The following is an 18,251-nucleotide window of genomic DNA, read 5'->3' as shown; positions in this document are numbered from 1 at the left end:
AGAAAAACGGGGCGGCAAGGCACCACCCAAAGAGCCAGGGCCGAGCGGCGTGGGAGGACGGAGCAAGTAGGAAGGCGAGTGGAAGTGAGAGGGCGAGTGGAGAGGAGCAGATGGGGCGGCATGGACCAAACAAGGGTCGAGATGCGCGGCAGCGTAGAGGGGGCGACAGTCGGGACGGAGAAGCGAGGCCGAGAAGGCGACGGGAGGGGCCAGGCGCCGAGGGGTGGGGCAGGGGAGAAGGGGGAAGAAAAGGATAAAAGGGGGGAGGCCCGCGGGTGCGAACATGAAAAAAGCAAAAAGAGGGAGGAAGCAGCGGGGCTGGCAAGCCGCGGATACGAGAGGACGCGGGGGGAGGGGAGAGCAGAGGAAGGAAGAGGGGGAGAGAATGAAAGAAGTACGAAAGAAAAGGAAAAAAAGAAAGGCAGACTGCGAGAAGGAAGAGAGAGGAGAAGAGAAGGAAGTGAAGAAGTGTGCGGAAGCGCTACGAACACGAGCAGTAACGAAGCACAGAGAGGAGGCCGAAGAAGAAGGAAATGAGGGCCGGATGAGCCGGCGGAGAGGAGAGGGAGAGGGGGAGCGCGGGGGGCCGGGAACAGGGGTGGCAAAAGGTCAGCGAGCGGTAGGAAGGTGGCAGGCAGAGACAATGGACAGGGGCAAGGGAAGAGCCAAGGGAAGGAAGAAGCCAGAGAGAGGCAGGATTGGACCGAGGGCAGGGAGGCGCCCATAGCACGAAAAGAGGGGAGGGCGAAACAGGGGAAGGGACGGGGCAAGAGAAAGCAGACCGAAATAGGAGCGAATGCGGCGGCGATGGGCCCGAAAAGGGTAGGAGCCGGGCTCGGGAAACCGGTGTCGAAGGAGGGGAAGTAGGAGGAGCACGAGGACGAGAGCCCGGGCGGCAAGGGGACAAAGACCGAAAGGAGGGAGGGGAGACGAGGAGGAGGGGGACGGAGGACCGGGGCGGGGAGGGGTGGACGCGGGCGAGGCGCGGGCGGGCCTGAGTGGCTGCGGAGGAGGGGTGGCACGGGGAACCGGGCGAACGGCAGGGGAGACCCAGGGAGGGGCGTGGGCCGAGGGGAGGGGGCAGTGCGACAGAACGGTGCCGCAGGGGCGACTCCGGGAGAGGGAGCCACAGGCGTGGGGGTGGACGAGGGGGTGCGGAAGCACAAGGAGAGGGACTCGGGGGGGCAAGGAGGCGGGGGCGGGGGACGTGAGGGGGCCGCCACGGGCGCGGCGGTACGAAGGGGGCAGGGGACGGCATAGGCGAGCGTGGCGCGAGCGGGGGCAAGGGCGGCCGGAGAAGGCCAGCGCAGGCGCGGGGCCAAGGGCGGGGGGGGCGGAGGCGGGGGGTAGCGCGATGCGGCAGGTCGGGGGGGCGGGGCGCCGAGGTGGGGCGGGGAGCATGAGATCGGGCATGGCAGCCGCTGGGGCCAAGTGGGGCAGAAGGCGACAGGGAACCCAGGTGAGAGGAGGGTGAGGGGCCGGGGGAGGGGGCTGCTGGCCTGGCGAGGGCGCGGGCAGGGGCGACCGGAGAAAGACGGAGGGGCAAGACTGGGGGAGGGGCGGCAAAGACAGGCAGGCTCTTGCTCCGGGGAACCAACGCAATGCGGATAGAACGAGGCATAGGCGGTACGGGCGAAGCCGCGGGGGGCGCCCAAAGCGTGGGGGGGGCGGGGCCAAGAAACGTGGGCGGACAGGGCGTAGTTGGTTTTTTTTTTTTTGAGGAGGGGTGACCAGAACCCGGGGAGGAGGAGGGCGCGGGGAGGAGGCGTGCGGGCCCGAACCGACGGCCGAGGACGGCGGGGCGTCAAGAAGGCGGGCAGCGGAATGAGTCCGTGAAGGGGAAACGGGCGACACCAAAAAGAGGCGCTGAGAACGAAGGGCGGGCGGGGATGGCTGCCGTCAAGAGCAGGCGCAGGAAACCGGTAGAGGCCCGGAGAGAGGGGCGACTCACGGGGGAAACCGCGGGAAGGGAACGGGAGCCGGAGCGGGTGCGGACAAGAAACCACGGGGGCGCGGGGGGGGCCGGGAATGGCCCGACGGAGCAATGTGAGCGGGAAACGACGAGGGGCCTGCAGGGGAGCCATGGCGGGAGGAAGAGTAGGCGGGGCCGGAGCATAGGAAGCGAGGGGAAGGGGCGCAGGGGTGCCGACCAGAGATAGCCGAGGGAGGAACAAGGGAGGAAGGGACGTCCCACCGAGCGACGAGCGAGCGTGGGGGGGGAGGGCCGGGAGGCTGAAGGGCGAGACACCGGCCCGACGGGGGAGCCGGAGTCACGGCAGTGAAGGGCCGCGGCAGGAGGGGGCGGGGCGGGAGGGATGCAGGCGCGCGGGCGACCGGATGTACGCGGGAAGAGCGTGGCCAGGTGGGGAGGGAGGAAAGAGAGAAAGAATGGACTCACAAGGGGGAGGGATGCACGGAGCGGGGGAGGGCGAGGCGGCGGGGCGGCGGGTGCAAGGGCCCGGAGGGGGGAGGGGTGAGGAGACCGGGGCCCAGGAGGGGGGATGAGGGAAGAAAAGGACCAACGGGACCCCGGAGGCCAAGCGAGAGAGGGGGGAGGGAGCGAAAAGCGCCGGGGGGGGAGTAAGGGGGGTGGGAGGTGGGACGGAGGAGAAGAGAGGGGAGGACAGGCGAGGGGGAGGCGGCCAGGGGAGACGGGGGAAGCGGGAGAAGCGGAACCAAGCCCGGGGCAGGGGCGCGACGCCGCAGGGAGGGGGACGGCGGGCGGGGATGGAATTAGGGGGGGGAGCGGCAGGGGGGCACGCGGGTGGTGGGCGGGGGCAAGAAGACCGCGGAGCCGAGGGAGGGACGGACCGACGGACCAGAAGCGGCGCAAGCGCAAGCAGGGACGGCGAGGGAGATGTACCAACGGGCGGGAGCGAAACGGGGGATGCCGCGCAAGCCCGACGGGGGGAGGGAAAAGCGAAGGCGGGCCCCGACCGGAGAAGTGCAGTGGGGGCAGCGCAGAAACGAGGCGCTGGGGGGAGCGGGCGGGCGCCGGGGAGCAGCCGCGAACGGGGCATAAGGGGGGATGAGGGGAGGAGGGGAAAAAAGAAGACAACCGGCAGGTAACGGGGGCGGTCAGAAGAGAGGACGCAGGCCCGCGGAGGGGCGGAAGCCGGGGGGGGGGGAGCGACCGAAGGAAGGCAGTGCAAGGAGGGCGCGCGAGAAGGGGGGGGCCCGACGCGCAGGGGGGCGAGAGGCGGGGCGGCGGACCGGGCCAGGGGGGGCACGGCGGGAAGGGCGCGGCACGCGGCCAGCTGGCAGGGGAAAAAGGAGAGGGAGCGGGAGGGGGAACCGGGCGGGCCAGGACCCCGCGGAAGGAGAGAGACGAGAGAGCCAAGGCGGGAAGGAGGAAGAAAAACCGCGAGAAGGGCAAGCAGAGAGAATAGGAAGCAGCGAGAGGAGAAGCGGCGGAAGGCCGGGGGGGGCGGCGGGCAACGCAGGGGAGGGGAGGGAGAGGCAAGCGCGGGGGCGGGGCGGGCGAGGGGGGAGAGGCGAGCCAGAAAAAAGAGCAGGGGAGGGACCAGGGCGCGGCAAAACCCAGAAAGAAACAAGGCGAAGGCAAGGAGCCCCAAAAAAAACAAAAAAAGGACAGAGGGAGAGGGAGGCAACCCGCGAGAGGGGGGGCAAAACGAGACCGCCGGGCAAGACCGGGGCGAGCAACACGCAGCCAGCGACGCCGAATAGAGCAGGGGAGGGAGCCGCCGAAGAGACAGGGCCAAGGAGGGGGGCAAGACCCCACCCCACGAGCGGGAGAAAGAGCGCGGAGCGCACGGGGGCGAGCGGCGGGAGGAGAGGACGAGCAGGCAGGGGAAGAAAAAAAGGAAAGGGCCCCGACCCGAGGGGAGGAACAAAGGCAGAGAGAAGGAAGGGGAGGCAGGAGAAAGGAAAAGCCCGCGAGGAGAGGGAGAGGACAGAGAAGGCAAGGGGGGGCGGCAGAGAGGGGAGCAAAGGGAGAGGGCAGGGGGGGGAGGGGGAGGAGGAAAACAGGACGCGGGCGGGCCAAGGGCGGGGGGGCAGGAAGGGTGACGGCAGCAAGCGGAGGGGAGAGGGACCCGGGGGAGGGGCGGCGCCGGAGGGGGGGCAAGGAACAAAAAGGGGGGAGGGCGGACAGCAGGAGGGAGGGGAGGAGGCGGGCGGGGGCGGGAGACGGAAGGTCGGCGCAGCGCGGGACCCGAGGCGGCCCAAACGCAAAAGACCCCCCCGAAGGGGGCTCGGGGGGAGACACAGGCAAAAGGCAGAGGCAGCGAAGGCGCCCGCAAAAAAAGCCAAAGAAAGGGCAAAGCAAGAAAACCAAAAAAAAAGAAAAGGGGGGCAAACGGCGGGAAGGAAAAAAGAAAGGGGCAGCGGCCGGAAGAGAGGCGGGGGGCCGGCACGGCACAAAGAGGAGCCGGGGAGAGAGCAGAGAGGGGGGACAGAGGAGGGACAGGGGGCAAGAACGAAAAAAGGGCGGAGAGGGGCGAAGGGGAAAAGGGCGCGGGCCAAGGAGAAGAGGCGGGGGCGAGGCCCGCGAGCCGCACAAGAGCAAGAGAAAGGAAGCGAGAGAGCGAGAGAGGAAGAGAGGAAGCGAGGGGCAGGGGGAGAAGCGGGGGAAGAAGAAAAAAAAAAGAAGAAGGAAGAGGAGGAAGAGGGAGGAGGAAGAGGGGCAGGGCCAAGGGGGAGCCGGGGGCGGGCGAGGGGAGGGAGGCGAGGCCGCCCCCGCCCGGCCGGCCAACCCCCAAAACGGGGGGGAGGCAGGACGAGGGAAAGGAGGCAAACCGCAAAGGGGGGGCAAAACACGAGGGGGCGGAGACAGGAGGGGAACCCGGGACCGCAAGGGGAGGAGCCGGGCGAGCGACCAAACGGCGCGACCCCGCGCGGAAGAGAAAAACAGAAAACGAAGAGAGAAACAAGGGGGGAAGGCGCCCCCGACCGGAGCGGGACAAAGAGAAGAACCCAGGGAGACAGAAAGGGAAAGGGCCGCGAGGAGCAGCGACCAGAGAAAGGAAGCGGGAAGCCGGACCAACGCGAGCGGGGGGCGCCGGGCAAGAGGCAGGCGGGAACCAGGGCACGAAGGAGGGGGCCGGAGAGGCCAAAGGCGCGAGAGGGAGCGCGCGGCCGGCCGGGCAAAAAACAACGGCGAGGAAGGCGGGGAGGGGCACGAGGCCGCGGGGGGGAGGGGAACGGGCCAGAAAAGGCCCAGGGGGCACGCAACAAAGCAACGGGGCGGAGGGCGGGGGGAGGAGCGACGAAGCAAAGGAGAGGCAGGGCCAAGGGGGCCGGGGCGGCGCCCGCGGAAGCAAACGGGCCGGGCCAGAAGGGGGGAGGGCCGAGGAAGAGCGGAGCCAGAAGACAAGGCGAAGCCGAGAGGGAGAAAGAGAAAAAGGGGGAGCCCCCCGCCGGCGAAAGAAAGGAGAGGAGCGCGGAGACAACACAGGAAAAGGAACCAAAGGACCCGAGGGAGAGGCAAGGAAGAAAGCAGCAGAAGGGAAGAGAGAACCGACAGAAAAGGGGGCGAAGCCAACGAAGCGGGCGGGCACAAGAGAAAGGGCCACGGGGGAGCGCGCCAGCGAAGCAAAGGCGCCAAAGGGGGGCGGGCGGGAGCCCAGGCGAAAGGGGCAAGCAAGGCCGGCCAAGAGCCACGCCAAGAAAGGAAGAACAGAAAGCCAGGAGCCCAAACAAGAGGGCCAAAGAAGAACAGCCAGGCCCAGACCGAGAAACGAGGCAGACCAAAAGGGGGAGAGCCAGGGAGAAGGGGGGAAGAGGGGAACCAGAAAGAAGCGCGGAACCAGCCCAGCAAAGAAGGGGAAGAGCAGGAAACGGGGAAACGGGACCCGGCCAGAAGGGGAGGGGGGCCAAGGCCAAGAAAAAGGAACCCAGCCAAGAGGAGGGAACAGCCAAAAAACGGCCAAAGAAAAGGCGGCCCAGGCCGAAAGAGCACAAGGACCGCCGCGGCCGGGGCCAGCACACGGAAAACGAGAACCAAAAGCCGGGGAGCGGGCAGGAACGGGGAACCACGGGCAGCGAAAGCACCGGGGACGAAGAGCAAGGGAGGGGAGGGAAACCCAGAGCAAGAGCAGGAGGAACCAAAAAGGCGCCGGGGCCGAGGGGAAGAAGAAGGAAGGACGGGGGCAGGAACAGCAGGGAACCAACCCGGCAACCAGAGGCGGCGGCCCGCAGGGAAGGCCGGCCCGCGCGGGGAAGACAAAAGGACAGCGAACCCAGAGGAAGGGGACCAGGAGCGGAGGGAGCCAGGGAGCAAAGAGAGGGGCGAGCAAGAGGGGCGGCGCCGGGGGACCAAAGGCAAGCAGGACAGCAGGAGGAACAGAAAGGCCCAAGGGAGGGAAGCCAAAAAGAGACGAGCCCAACGGAAAGGAGAGAGGAGAGCGGCGGGAGGAGCGAACAGGCGGGCCAAGACAGGAGCGGCAGGGGGCGCCGGAGGGGAAGCGCGAAGGAAAAAGAGAGCGCCAGGAGCAAAAGCGCCGGGCAGGAGGAAGCCGGCGAGAGACGGGGGAGGGGGAGAGAAGGCAGCGGGAGGAGGAAAGGCGGGGGCGAGGAAGGCAGAAGCAGGGAAAGAGGACAGGGGGGAGCGACCAAGGAAGGAAGAACCCGAAAGAAGCGAGAGCAAGGCCGAAGGGAAAAGGAAGCGAAGGAGGGAGGGGGGCAGAAAGACCCGGAGGCCCACGACCGAGGCGGCCGCCCGGAGGAAGAGGGGCAGCGAAAAGAGCGGGCAGACGGGGCCCAAGCCCGAAAGGGGGGCGAGACAGAGGACCAGCAACGAGAAAAAGAAAGGGAAGAGCGAAAGGAGGGGGGGCAAGAGCCGGGCAGCCAGAAACGGGGCGGGGGGGGAGGAAAGCCCCGAGAAGCGGGAGAAGGGCAGGGCCGGCGCCGGGGAGGGCCCAAAGAAAGGACGACGGGAAGCGGGGGGGGAGCAGAAAGAGGCCACGGACCGGGAAAAAGGGGGCCGAAGCCGGGAGGGGGCGGGAAGACGGCGAAGAAAGGAGGCCAGCGAACGGACGCCCCGCGGGAGGCAGGAAGAGCAACAGGGACGAAAGGCCCGGGCCAAGCCAAGGAACGGACGCCAAAGAGGCCGGACAAAGGAGGAGGCAGCCGGGAGGCGGCAGGGGGAACCACGAAACGCGCGGGGGCCACGGCGGGGGGAGGGGGAACCAACCGGCGAGGAAGGAGAGGGCAGAAAGAAAGAAGAGAAAAAGAGCGCCAGGAGAAAGAGCGGCAGGAGGGCGGAAACCGAGGGGAGACCACCACGGAGAAACACCAGAAGAAGCGAGAGGCACCGGGCCGAGAGCACCCCCGCGAGGAAAAGCGGCCACGGCCGGGGGACCAAAAGGAGGAGCCCAAAGGGCAGGAGCAAGAGGGCGGACAGGGAAAGGGGCCGGGACCCACGACGCAAAAGGGCCGGGCCAAGCGACAGGAAACAGAGGGCCGGAAGGCCACAGAAAAAGGAGGGCGAAGGGACCGAAGGGCGAAGCAAAAAGAGGCGGAGAAAGACGGGCCGCAGGAAGAGCAGCAGGACGCGCGAAGGCAGGGGCGGGAGCAAGACCAAACCAAAGACGACGAGGAGGGGGGGCCGGAGCGAAGCCGGGGCGAAACCGGGGAAAGCGGAAGGCCAGAAGGCCGGGCAAAGCCGCCGAGCCAGGAGCCGACGGCAAGAAGGCGGGCGAAGAAGAAGGCCCAGGGGGGGGCAAGGCCACCCAGAAGGGAAGGGGGGACGCCGACAGCACGCCCGGGGACAAGGCGCAAGGCGCGGGGCGGAGGAGCAGGAGCAACGGGGAAGGGAGGAGGAGCCCAAACGAGGGAGGCAAGAAGGGCGGGCCAAGAACCACGGCCACGGAAGAGAAACAGGAAACGAAAAGCCCAGACAAAAGGAGCACCGAAGAAAAAAAGACCGGAGGCAGAGAAGGAAGAACCAGAAGACGGAAGGACCGGGGAGGCCGGGGCCCAGAAGAAAGCGCGGAGCCACCCAGGAAGAGGAAGAGAACGCGGCGCAAAGGGGCCGCCCGGGAGAGGAGGGAGGACCCGGGAGCGCGGAGACGGCCCCAAACAGCGGACGGCAGGGCCAACGGAAAGGGAAGAGGACGACCGAAAGGGAAGGGGACAGCCAGAAGAGGCCGAAAAAGACAGGAGCCCAGGCGGAGACGGGACAGGGACCCCCGCGGCCAGGGCCAGCACAAGGAAAACGAAAACCAAGAGGGGCGGGAGCCGGGAGCAAACGGGAACGACGAGCAAAGAGAACACCGGGCAAGAGGAGCAAGACCGGCACAGGAAGCGGAAAGGCAGGAAGGGGAGGGACCAAGAAAGCGGCGGGGCCGAAGGGAAGAGGCACCAAAGCGACGGGGCCACCCACGGCGACAAAAGCACCACCCCCCCAAGGGAAACGGGGGCGGGCGGGGGCACCAGGAGCGGGGGCACCGGGGGCGAAAGCAGGGGGGGGGGGAGCCAGGGAGCAAAAACGGGGGGGAAGGGGAGAGCGGGAGCGGAAAACAGAGCGGGAGGACGCCCGAAAGCGCGCAGGGGAGCAGGAGGAAGAGACAAACCAAAACGGGGAAAGCCGAGAAAGAGACAGGCCCAGGGGAGAGGGGAGAGGAGGGCAGCACGAGGGCGAAGGACACGAGCCAAGAGAGCGGGGGAGCGAGGAGGGGGAGCAGAGGCGCGGACCAGAAAAAGGGCGGCAGGCGCAGCAGCACCAACGAGAAGAAAGCCACCAAGCCACAGGGGAGGGGGAAGAAGGACAGGGGGGGACCAGAGGCAGGAGCCAGAGAGGGAGAAGGGGGCAGGGAAGACAGAGGGGGAGCGACAAGAAGGGGGAAAGAGCCGAACAGGGCGAGGGGAAGAGAGAAGGGAGCAGGCCAGGACGGGGGAGGAGCGCAGAGAGGCCGGGAGGGCCCGGACCCGGAAAGGGACCCGGAGGAGCGGCGAAAAGGGCGGGGAGGCCAGGACCAAGGCCCCAGGGGGGCCGAGACAGGGGACCCGCGAGCAGGAAAAGAAGGGCAAGAGCGAAAGGAGGGGGGGCAAGAGCGGGCAGCCACAGACCCCCAGGGACGGGAGCGAAGCCCCCACGAAACGGAAGAAAGGCGGCAGAGGGGGACCAAGGCAAGGGGAAAAAGGGGGGGGCGCCCGCGGCAAAACGGGGAGAAAGGGGAGCCAGAAGAGCGCGAGGCAAGAGAAAGGCAGGAGGAAGGGGGAGCGCGGGAGGAGCGACGCCAGCGGGGAGAAAGGGGGGAAGCGGGAAAGAGACAGGGACGGGAGGCCCCGCCCAAGCGAGAGACCCAAGGCCGAGGAGACCCGCCAAAGGGGGAGGCAACAGAGAGGCGACAGCGGGAAACCAAGCCAAGGGGGGAGCCGCGGGAGGAGAAGGAAACCAACCAGCAAAAAGCAGGAACGCGGCAAAGACCAAGGCACCAAGGGCGGGACAAGAGAGGGGGAAGGCACGAGGGAGGCCAGACGCGCGCCACAGCGGAAAAAAACCAGAGGGGAGGGGAGGCCGCGGAAACCCCCGCCCACAGCACCAGGCAAGAGGGCGGGGCCCACGAGGGCCAAACCACCGGGGCACGAGGCCCAAGGGGAGGGGGAGCACGGAGCCACGCGGCAGAAGGGGAAAAAACGAGCACCGGGGAAAGACAGGCCGCGCAGCCAAAGAAAGAGGAGGGAGAGGGGCCCGAAAGGGGCACGAAAGACGGGCGGGAGAGCGCCGCCAAAGCACGAGGAGGGCGAGCGAAAGCGGGAGCAGCAGCAGGGAGGGGCCAGAGCCAAGGGGGAGGAGCGGGGCCGGGGGCGAGGGGCGGGAGAAAGGGCCCGGGGGGCCCAGGCCGCGAAAGAGGGGGGACGGGAGCCCGAGCGACCAAAAGGGGACGGCGGGGGCCGGGCGAACGAAGAAGCAGGGAGGCCGCCGCGGGCCGGACAACACAGACAAAGAAACCCGCCAACAGGCAGGAGGGAACCGGGGGGAGAGGGGCGAGAAGGCGGGGGGGCGCGGGGGCGCCCAGCGAGCGAGGGGCGGAGGGAGGGAGAGGGAGGGACGAGAGCAAGGAGGAGCGAGAAGGCGAGCCCGGGCAAGGGGGCGAAGCGAGGAGGACAGAGACGGGAGGCGCGCAACGGACCGGGGGCAGCGGAGAAAAACCCCGGGGGCGGGGCAGGGAGCCAAAAACGGCGGGGGGGGCAACGGAGGGCCGAGGCAGAGCGCAAGGAGAAGCGCGGAGAGGGGGCCGGGGCAGCGGGGACAGAGAAGAGAGGAAGGACCCGAGGACCGAACCGAGGCAAAAGCGCCCCGAGGCGAAAGCAGGCGAGCAACCAGGACGAAGAGCCAGGCCCGGAGAGAGAGGCAGGCGAAGGGGCGGGAGGACGAGGAGGGGGAAGACGAAGACGGCGGGCGGGGAGGAAAGAAAAAGAAAGAAGGAGAGGGAGGGGGGACGCGAGCGGGCGAGGGGAGGCGGACAAAAGACCAGAGGAAAGAGAACGCGGAGGAAAGCAGAGAAGGAAAGGAGGGGAGAAGGGCGGCCAAAAGAAAAGGAAGGAGCCAGGGGGGGGAACAGAGCGAACAAAAAAGGGAACAAACAAGGCAGGAAAGAGAAGGAAGGCAAACAAAAAGAAGCGAAAAGAAAAGGCGAAAGAAGAAGAAAAGAAGAAGAAAGAAGAAGAAAAAAGGCACGCGGGGAGGCGAAACGCCCCGGGAGCGGCAACCAAGGAGGCGCGGCAAGAGAAGGACCGGGAGGAAGCGCGAGAGCCGGGGGCCAAGACGCAGCGGCGGGAGCGAACCAAGGCGCCGCAAGGGCAGAAGCGCCGGGGGAAGGGCCGGGCGCCCCGGGCGGAAGAGGGAGGGCAAGGCCGGCCCGGAGAACCGGACGGGAGAGGGGCCGACCGCAGACGGCGCAGCAGCCAACGCGGGGGGGGCCCGGGGGCAGCGACCAGAGCGAAGGAAAGCGAAGAAGAGGCCGCAGGGAGCGAGCGCAGGGGGCGGGGGAACCAAAAGAAGGCAAGGACACGAGGGGCAAACGGAAAGGGGGAGGAAGAAGCCGGGGCAGCGGGGGGGAGCGGGGGCCCACCGGCAGAAGAAGAAAACAAACAGAGGCAGGGCCCCGAGCGGGAGAAGGGGCGGAAAGGGAACGAGCGCGGGGCAGAGAGAAAGGGAGAGAGAAGCGGGGAAAAAGAAGGGCCGGCAGAAGAAAAGACGGACGAGCGGGGGGAGCGGAGCCGACACCGCGGCGCAAGACGGGAGGGGACCGACGCGAGGACAGAAGGGGAGGCCGAAGGGGAGCGCACAGCAGGAGAGAGGGGGGCGCCGAGCAGGAGCAGGACAGACGGACGCAGGGAGGAGGGGAGGGGCCCCAAAACCGCGCAAGGGCAGCGGGACGGGGCGGCCGCGAGAGGCGAGCAAGGAGACCCCGGGGAGCCGGAGCCAGAGAAAAAGGGCGAGGCGGCGGCCGGGACGGCGAGGACGGGCGCGCGGGGCGACAGCGGAGAAAAAGCGGGGGGGAGACGAGGCAGAGGGAGAAAGCCGCGGCGGGGGCGAGGAGGGACGAGAGGGGCGGGCGGGGGGCGGGCGAGAGGGGGAGAGGCGCACGGAAGGACAGAGCACGGCCAGAGGAGGACAAGCGGGGGGGAAGAAGGGAGGCGGGCGAGGGCGCGAAAAGAAGAGGCCAAAGCGGGCGGAGGGGCGCCAGGACGGGGGGGGAGAAGACCGAGAGGAGAGAGGAGAGAACGGCGAGCAGAGGGAGCAAGGGCGAAGCGCAGAGCGGCAGAAGAAGGCGGGAAAGCGGCCGCAGAAGGGCCGGCGGAGGGAGCCGACAGCCGGGACGGGCGGGAGGCAAGGAAAAGAAGCGCCGGGCCAGAACCGGACAGGAGAGGGGCACCGCAGACGGCGCCGCCGGAGGGGCAGAAGGAGAAGAAGGCAGGGAAGCAAAAAGAGCAAAAGAGGCGCAGGAGGAACGGAGCGGGGCGAGGGGGGGACAAGAAAGCGCGAGCCAACCGGCCGGCAAGAGAGCGGGGCGGAACAGCAAACCGGGGGAGAGGAGAGAGAAAGGAGAAGAAAACCGCAACAAGGGCGGGGGGGCAACGCCGCCGAAGGGCCGGGAAGGAGGCACGGCAACAGCCGGCGAGGGGGAGACAGGGAGCCACAGGACGAACGAGAGGGAGGCGGGGGGGCCCAACCAGGCGGGCAAGCCCGAGCCCGAGAAGGAGAGGGGAAGGGAGAACAAAGGGGGCGGGGGGGGAGGCCGAGGGGGAGGGAGGCGGCCCCGAGGCGGCGGAGGGGCACGAAGACAAGAGGAGGGACCCGGGGAACCGCGAGGGGGAACCGGCCGCGCAAGACGAGAAGCGAGAAACGAAACAGAGCAGGGGAGGGACAGGAAGCGAGGAGACACGACAGAAGGAAGGGGGCGAGGGCCAAACGGCACCGGCAAGAAGCGGAGAGGGGGGCAAGAACAAGAACGGGGCGGGGCGGGCGCGGAAGACGGAGAGAAAGGACGAAAGAGGAAAGAAAGAAAGAAAAAACCAAGAAGCAAAGCGCACCAGCGCGGGAAGAGGGAAAGGCCGCGGGGGCGCCGGAAGGGGGCGGAAGGAGGCGGAAGAAGAGAGGGGCGACAAGGGAAAAGGGCGGAGCAAGAAAAGGGCCAGGGAGCCGCGAGCGCGGCAGACCAGGCGAGCAGGGGGCGCAGACCGCGCGGGGGAAAAAGAGCCCACAAAGAAAAGAAGGGGAGAGGACGAAAGAACAGAAAACAGAGGGGCAGAAAGAGGAACCGGGGAGGCCAGAGGCCAACGGGGCGGGGGGGCAGGAAGCGAAGAGGGCAAGGGGAGAAGGAAGGGAGGAGGAGAGGAACGAGGCCGAGAAAGGACGGGGGAGAAGAACGCGAGAAAGGGGGAGGGAAGGCGGACACAAAGGAGAAAAAAGAGAGAAGAAGCGGGCGAGGAGGAAAAGAGACGAACGGCCAAGGGGGAGACAGAACAGGGAGACACGCGACAAGCAAAGAGAAAGCGACAAGCAAAGAGAAAAAGGGGGCGGGGAAGGGGAGGCAAAGCGAGGAAGAAGGGGGGGGGGGGGAAAACGCGAAAAGGGGAAGGGGAGAAGGGGGGGGGAGGGAAGCAGAGGAGCGAAGAGAAGGAGAAGGCGGAGGGAAGAGGAGCCAGGCACGAGAGGAGAAAGGAGAAAAAAGAGAAAGGAGAAAAAAGAGAGAGCAGCGAGCAGGGGAGGCGGGCGAAGGCAGGGAGGGAAGCCGGGAGCAAAAGACCAGGAAAGGGAAGAGAACCGGGGGGGGCAAAGAGGAGGCGAAGGGGGAAAAAACAAGGGCGGGAAAAAGGGGCGCCCCCAACCGCAACGGAAAGAAAAAGCGGGCGGGGCGGGGACGGGGAGAAAAAAGGGGCAGGGAAAGGGCAAAGGGAGGGGGCGGACCGAGCCAAGAAGCAGGAAGAGAAAAGACGCGCGAAGCACGCGGGGGGGGGGGCAGAAGAAGGAGGGAGGAGAGAGGGCCGAGGGGGGCAAGGCGGAGCAGGGGAACGGCGAGGGAGGCGGGGGGGACCGAGGGGGCGAAGCCCGCGCGGGCCGGACCGGCAGGGAAGGCACCGAGGGGACGAGCACCAAGGGAGCAAAGCAGAGCAAGGGAGACAAGGAGGCCAACAGCGAGGGCCGGAGGGGGGGGGAGAGAGAGCAGCAAGGCCGAAGGGCGGGGACGCGGAAACGGAAAAGAAAAGACCAGAAAAAACCAAAAGACGGGAAGAGGCGACAAGGAAGGAAAAGAGACCGGGGGGCGAGGAGACAGAGAGGAAAGAGAAGCCGGAGCAAACCGGAGCGGACGGAACCGGAGGGGCAGGGACGGGAGGACGGGACGGAAAAAGGGGAGGAACCGCGGGGCGGGGAGGGAGGCGGACGAGAAGAAGAGGCGAGGACGAGAAAGGCAGGGAGGGGCAAACCGACCCAGGAGGAGCGAGGAGGGGAGGGACGAAGCCGGGAGAAGAGGGGGAGGGGGCAAGGGCCAAAGGGGGGGCAAGGCCGCAGGAGGGGAGGACGCGAGAGAAGGGGGAAGCAGAGCGCGGGAGGGGGGGGAGCCGGCGACGGAAGAAGAGCGCGGGGGGGGCAGCGAGAACGCGGGAGAGCGACGAGACGACCAGGCACGAAAAGAGGGCGAGGAGGCACGAAGGGACGGGCGGCAGGAAGAGGCGAAGCCAGACCCAAGCGAAAAAGGAGGGGAGCCAAACGCAGGGCAAGGAAGGGGAGGAAAACGGGACCGGGGGACCCCGGGGCGGGCGGGCAAGCCGAACGGAGGGAAGGAACGGGCGGGCGGGAAGACCAGAAGGAAAACGCAAGGGGGGGGGCGGCGAGGCGAAGACAAGAGGGAGAGGGGGCCCGGAACGCGAGGGGGGCGAAGAGCACGGGCAGCCCGAGGCCGGGAGGAGGGAGGCCGGGGAAAGCCCCAGGCGACGGAGGGGGGGGAAACGAGGGCCGCGGGAACGCGACAGAAAGACGCCGGAAGGCGGAGAGGCGGAGGGAGGAGGGACGAGGGACGAGGGCGGGGAGGGACGGACGGAAGGGAAGGGACGGAAGGGCCGAGGGAGCGGAGAAGGAAGGCGGAGCGGGGAGGGAGGGCAGGGGCAAGGGAAGGGGGGAGGGAAGGCGGGGGGCCAGACGAAACCGAAACGGAACGAGAGGAGAAAGGAAACAAAGGGGACGGAAGGAGGGGACGAGAAAGAGAAGGAAAGGAAGGGGAGAAAGACCCGGAGAGGAGAGAGGGGCGAGGAGCGAGGGGCGAGGGAAAAAAAGGAAGCCGGGGCCGGAGAGAGGGGGAAGGGCCGAGAACCGAAACGGAAGAAAGGGACACGAGGGCAAGAGGCGGGGAGGGCAAGGCAAAGGGACAGGAGCAAGCAGGGAAAAAAGGGAAGCAAAAAGGAAAAGCCAGCGAGCGGAAGCGAACCGAGGACCAGCGCAGGACAAAGGCGAGGCGCGAACCCCGGAGCGAAGCGGGCCCCCAGCACAGAAAGGGAGAGGCAGAGGAAGGCAAGAGCAAGAAACCGGGGGAAGCGGGGGGAGGAACGAGAGAGGGGAGAGAGGGCGGAAGAGGGCGGAGGCGGAGCGAGGCCGAAACGAGAGGAAGAGAGAAGGAGACGGGCAAAAGGAGAGGGGGAGGCGAAAACAGAAGGAGGCAGAGAGGAGGGCGAGGGCGGGAGCAGAAGGAGAAGCGGAAGAGGCGGAGGAGCGGAAGAAGGAGGAGAGAGGGAGAGGAAAGAGGAACGGAGAGGGAGAGGGGGGAGCGAGGCAAAGGGGAGGGGCAGGGGGCGGAAGGCACCGGAGAGGGGAAAGCAGGGGGGACAGGGCGGGGGGGGGGGAAGGAGGGAAGGAGAGAGAGGGAGGGGAGGCGAGAGCGAGAGAAGAGAGAGGGGGCAGGCGAGAGGGAGGGCCAAGGGGGGGGGACGGCGAGGAGGAGGGAGAACGAAGAAGACAGGCCGGCGCGGGGAGGCGGACGGGGCGGCGGAAAGGAGGGAAGACAAAAAAAAAAGAAGCGACCGGGCGAGGAGGGCAAAGGGAGGGGAAAAAGGACAGAAAGAGAGACAGAGAGCGAGAGGGCGAGAGGAGGGGGGGAGAGAGGCAGCGAGAGGGAAGGGCGGAGACAGAAAAGAGAAAAGCAGGGGAGACCAAAAACGCAGCGCCGGGGCCGAGAAGCGCCGGGCCGAGAGGAGGGAAGAAAGCAAAGAGGAGAAAACGCGGGGGGGAGAGAGGAAGCAGGAGCGAAGGAAGGGAAGGGGGCGAGGAGAAAGGAAAGAAAGAAAAGAGGGAAGGAGACAGCACAACGAGAGCGGCAGCGCAAAACAAAAAGAAAGGGGGAGAGGGCGAAAGCGGGAGACGCGACGGACGGAAGGGGAGGGAGCCGGGGGAGGGAAACGGACGAAGGGAGAACGGGCAAAGGCAGAGAAACCCGGGAAGGAAAAAAAGGGGCAAGCCGGAGCCAAAGCCGGGGGGCCGAAAACAAACAAAAGGGCAGAAAAAAAGGAGAGGGGCAGAGACGCAAGGGAAGCGGGGCGAACAAAGGGAGGGCGCGGGAGGGAAGAAAGAAGGGAAGAAGCAGGGAAGGGAGGAAAGCAGGCACGCCAGAGGAGAGGCGGAGAGAGCGGGGGACGAACGGAGGAAGCGGACGAGAAGAAAGAGAGAGGCCGGGGCGACAGGGCAAGACCGGCAACAAGGAAAGGGCGAGGAAGAGGAAAAGCCGGCGACGGGAAAAAGCGGGAGGGGGCAAGGCCCGCGAGCCCCAAAAGCCGAGGGGACGCCCCAACGGGGGAGCCCAGCCGGGGGGGCAGGCGCAGGGGCGGGGCAAAAGGCCGGAGCGGGCGCAGGCACGCGAGGCGGGGACAAAGGGAGCGGAGCGGAAAGGGCGGGGGCGGAGCACACGCCGGGGGAGGGAGAGGGGAGACACGGACAAAGGACCAGCGGGGAGGGGGAGCAAGGAAGCCCCAGGGGAAGGAGGCACAAGCAAGAGAAGGACGCAGACGGAAACGGACAAAGGCAGCGGGGGAAGAGCGAAGAAAGGCCGGGACGGGGAGAAAACGGGGGAAGCCGCGGGGGGGCGGGGAAGGGACAGAGACCCCAGCAGCGAAGAAAAGGAGGAGGCGACGGGGGGAAGGGGCGGGAGAGCGCAGCGGGGAGAGCAGAGGACGGAAAAGCCGCGGGGCACCAGGGCAAAGCGGGGGCCGGGCACAGGAGGAAGGGGAGGAGGCGCGCGGCGCGAGAAGCGGGCGAAAGCAAGGGAGAGGAAGCGACAGACAGAGGCGGGGAAGCAAAGACAGAGCCGGGCGGCGAGAGAGACCCCAGCCGGGGGAGAGAGGGGGAAAGGGGAGGAAGAGGCGAGACGCCGCGGGGGGCGGGGCGGCGCGGGCAAGGGGAAGACAGCAGAGGCAGAGAGAGGCGAGGCGAAAGGGGAAGAAGGGGGGGGGAAAAGCGCAAAGGGGGAAGCCGGGGGGGGAAAGAGAGAAAGAGGCCACAAAGAACAAAGAAAGGGAGAAGCCGGGACCGGGCGGGGGGGGAGGGGCCGGCAGAGGGGAGGGCGGCAGGCCCCCGACAGGACGGGCGCGAACCCGGCGAAGGAAGGGGCGCAGGACAAAGGGCCGGAGGCAGAACGCGGGGGGGGCAGCCGAGGGGGGGGCGCAGGCGAACGAAGGAGCGGCCAAAGAAAGGGGAGAAGGCCAAGGAAGCCGGGGGGGGAGCCGAGCCGAGCAAGAAGGCCCGAAAGGAGACCGGGGGAAGCGAGAGCAGAACGGAAAAGGCGGAAAGAGCGGAAGAAGGAGCGAAGGCGAAAGGAGGGGCGGAGCAGGCAAGGAGCGGCGGGGAGGGCAGAAAAAGGGGGGGCAACGGAAGCCGGACGGAAAGGCCAGCCGAGCCAACGGGCAGGCAGGAAGAGACGGGGCAAGCGCGGAGGAGGAGCAGAAGAAAGGCCCAACAGAGCAGAAGACGCGCGGGCGGGAAAAGCCGCACGGGGCCAAAGCCAGAAAACAGAGGGAAGGCGAGAAGGCGGCCGGGAGGCAAAGACGGGGAGGCAGACCGCGGCCGGGGGGGAGGCACCAGAGGCGAGGCGCGGAACACCAGACGCGAGGCGCGGAAGAGGAGACACACGAGCGAACAGGCCGCCAGGGGGACAGCAGAGGCACAGGGAGAGCGGAGAGAAGGGGAACCAGAGACAGAGAAAAGGACAGCAACGGAAGGCCAAGCCGCGGGCGGAGGGGGAAAGGCGCGAGGCCGGGGAAGCAAAGCCCAAAGAGCGAGGAAGGAGCCCAGGCGGGACGAGCCAAACAGACAAAAAACGCGGCAGCGGGGGAGCGCGCCGGCAGGGGGAGGGGAGAAGGAGGGCACAGGGGCGAGGAAAGGGAGGAAGAGGGACCGGCGAGGGGGAGGGGGACCAAAGAAGCCGGCCGAAGGCACGAAGGCGGGGGAAGAGACGGAAGGGGGAGGGGAAAAGCGGGGCCGGGGCAGGAGGGAGCGAGGAAGGAGAGGGGGGGGAGAAAGGAAGCGGGGAGCAGAAGGCCAGGAGGAAGACGGCGGCCAACACGAAACGGGGGAGGGGAGGAAAACACCGAGGCGCGCGGGGAGACGGCAGGCGAGCGGGAGAGAGGGCGGGAGAGAGGGCGGACGAAGGGGGGGAGAGCAGCGAGAAGGGCGGCCGGGGGAGGGGGACAGCCCGGCAAAGAGACAGCGACAGGAAGGAGCGGAGCGACCCCGCGAACAGGACGAGAGGAAGCCGGGACGGAACAGGCCGCCGGGAAGGGGACAGGCGCCAGAGCAA

The 18,251-nt window shown here is 67.9% G+C and overlaps 1 protein-coding gene across 1 annotated transcript; it reads left to right on the top strand.

Moving 5' to 3' along the window:
- Positions 1–283: 283 nt before the first annotated feature.
- Positions 284–18,065, top strand: LOC109191472 (hornerin-like; the record flags this gene model as incomplete). The annotated part of the gene is made up of 2 exons (XM_019342135.1): positions 284–608; positions 4,311–18,065. Coding segments are annotated over exons 1-2 (14,080 nt in total), but the record flags the coding sequence as incomplete, so codon positions are not given.
- Positions 18,066–18,251: the final 186 nt, after the last annotated feature.

Source organism: Ipomoea nil, unplaced genomic scaffold (genome assembly GCF_001879475.1).
Source record: "Ipomoea nil cultivar Tokyo-kokei standard unplaced genomic scaffold, Asagao_1.1 scaffold1639, whole genome shotgun sequence".
Classification (NCBI taxonomy): domain Eukaryota; kingdom Viridiplantae; phylum Streptophyta; class Magnoliopsida; order Solanales; family Convolvulaceae; genus Ipomoea; species Ipomoea nil.
Note: the sequence above shows the minus strand (reverse complement) of the source record. Positions and strands in the feature narration are given on the sequence as shown.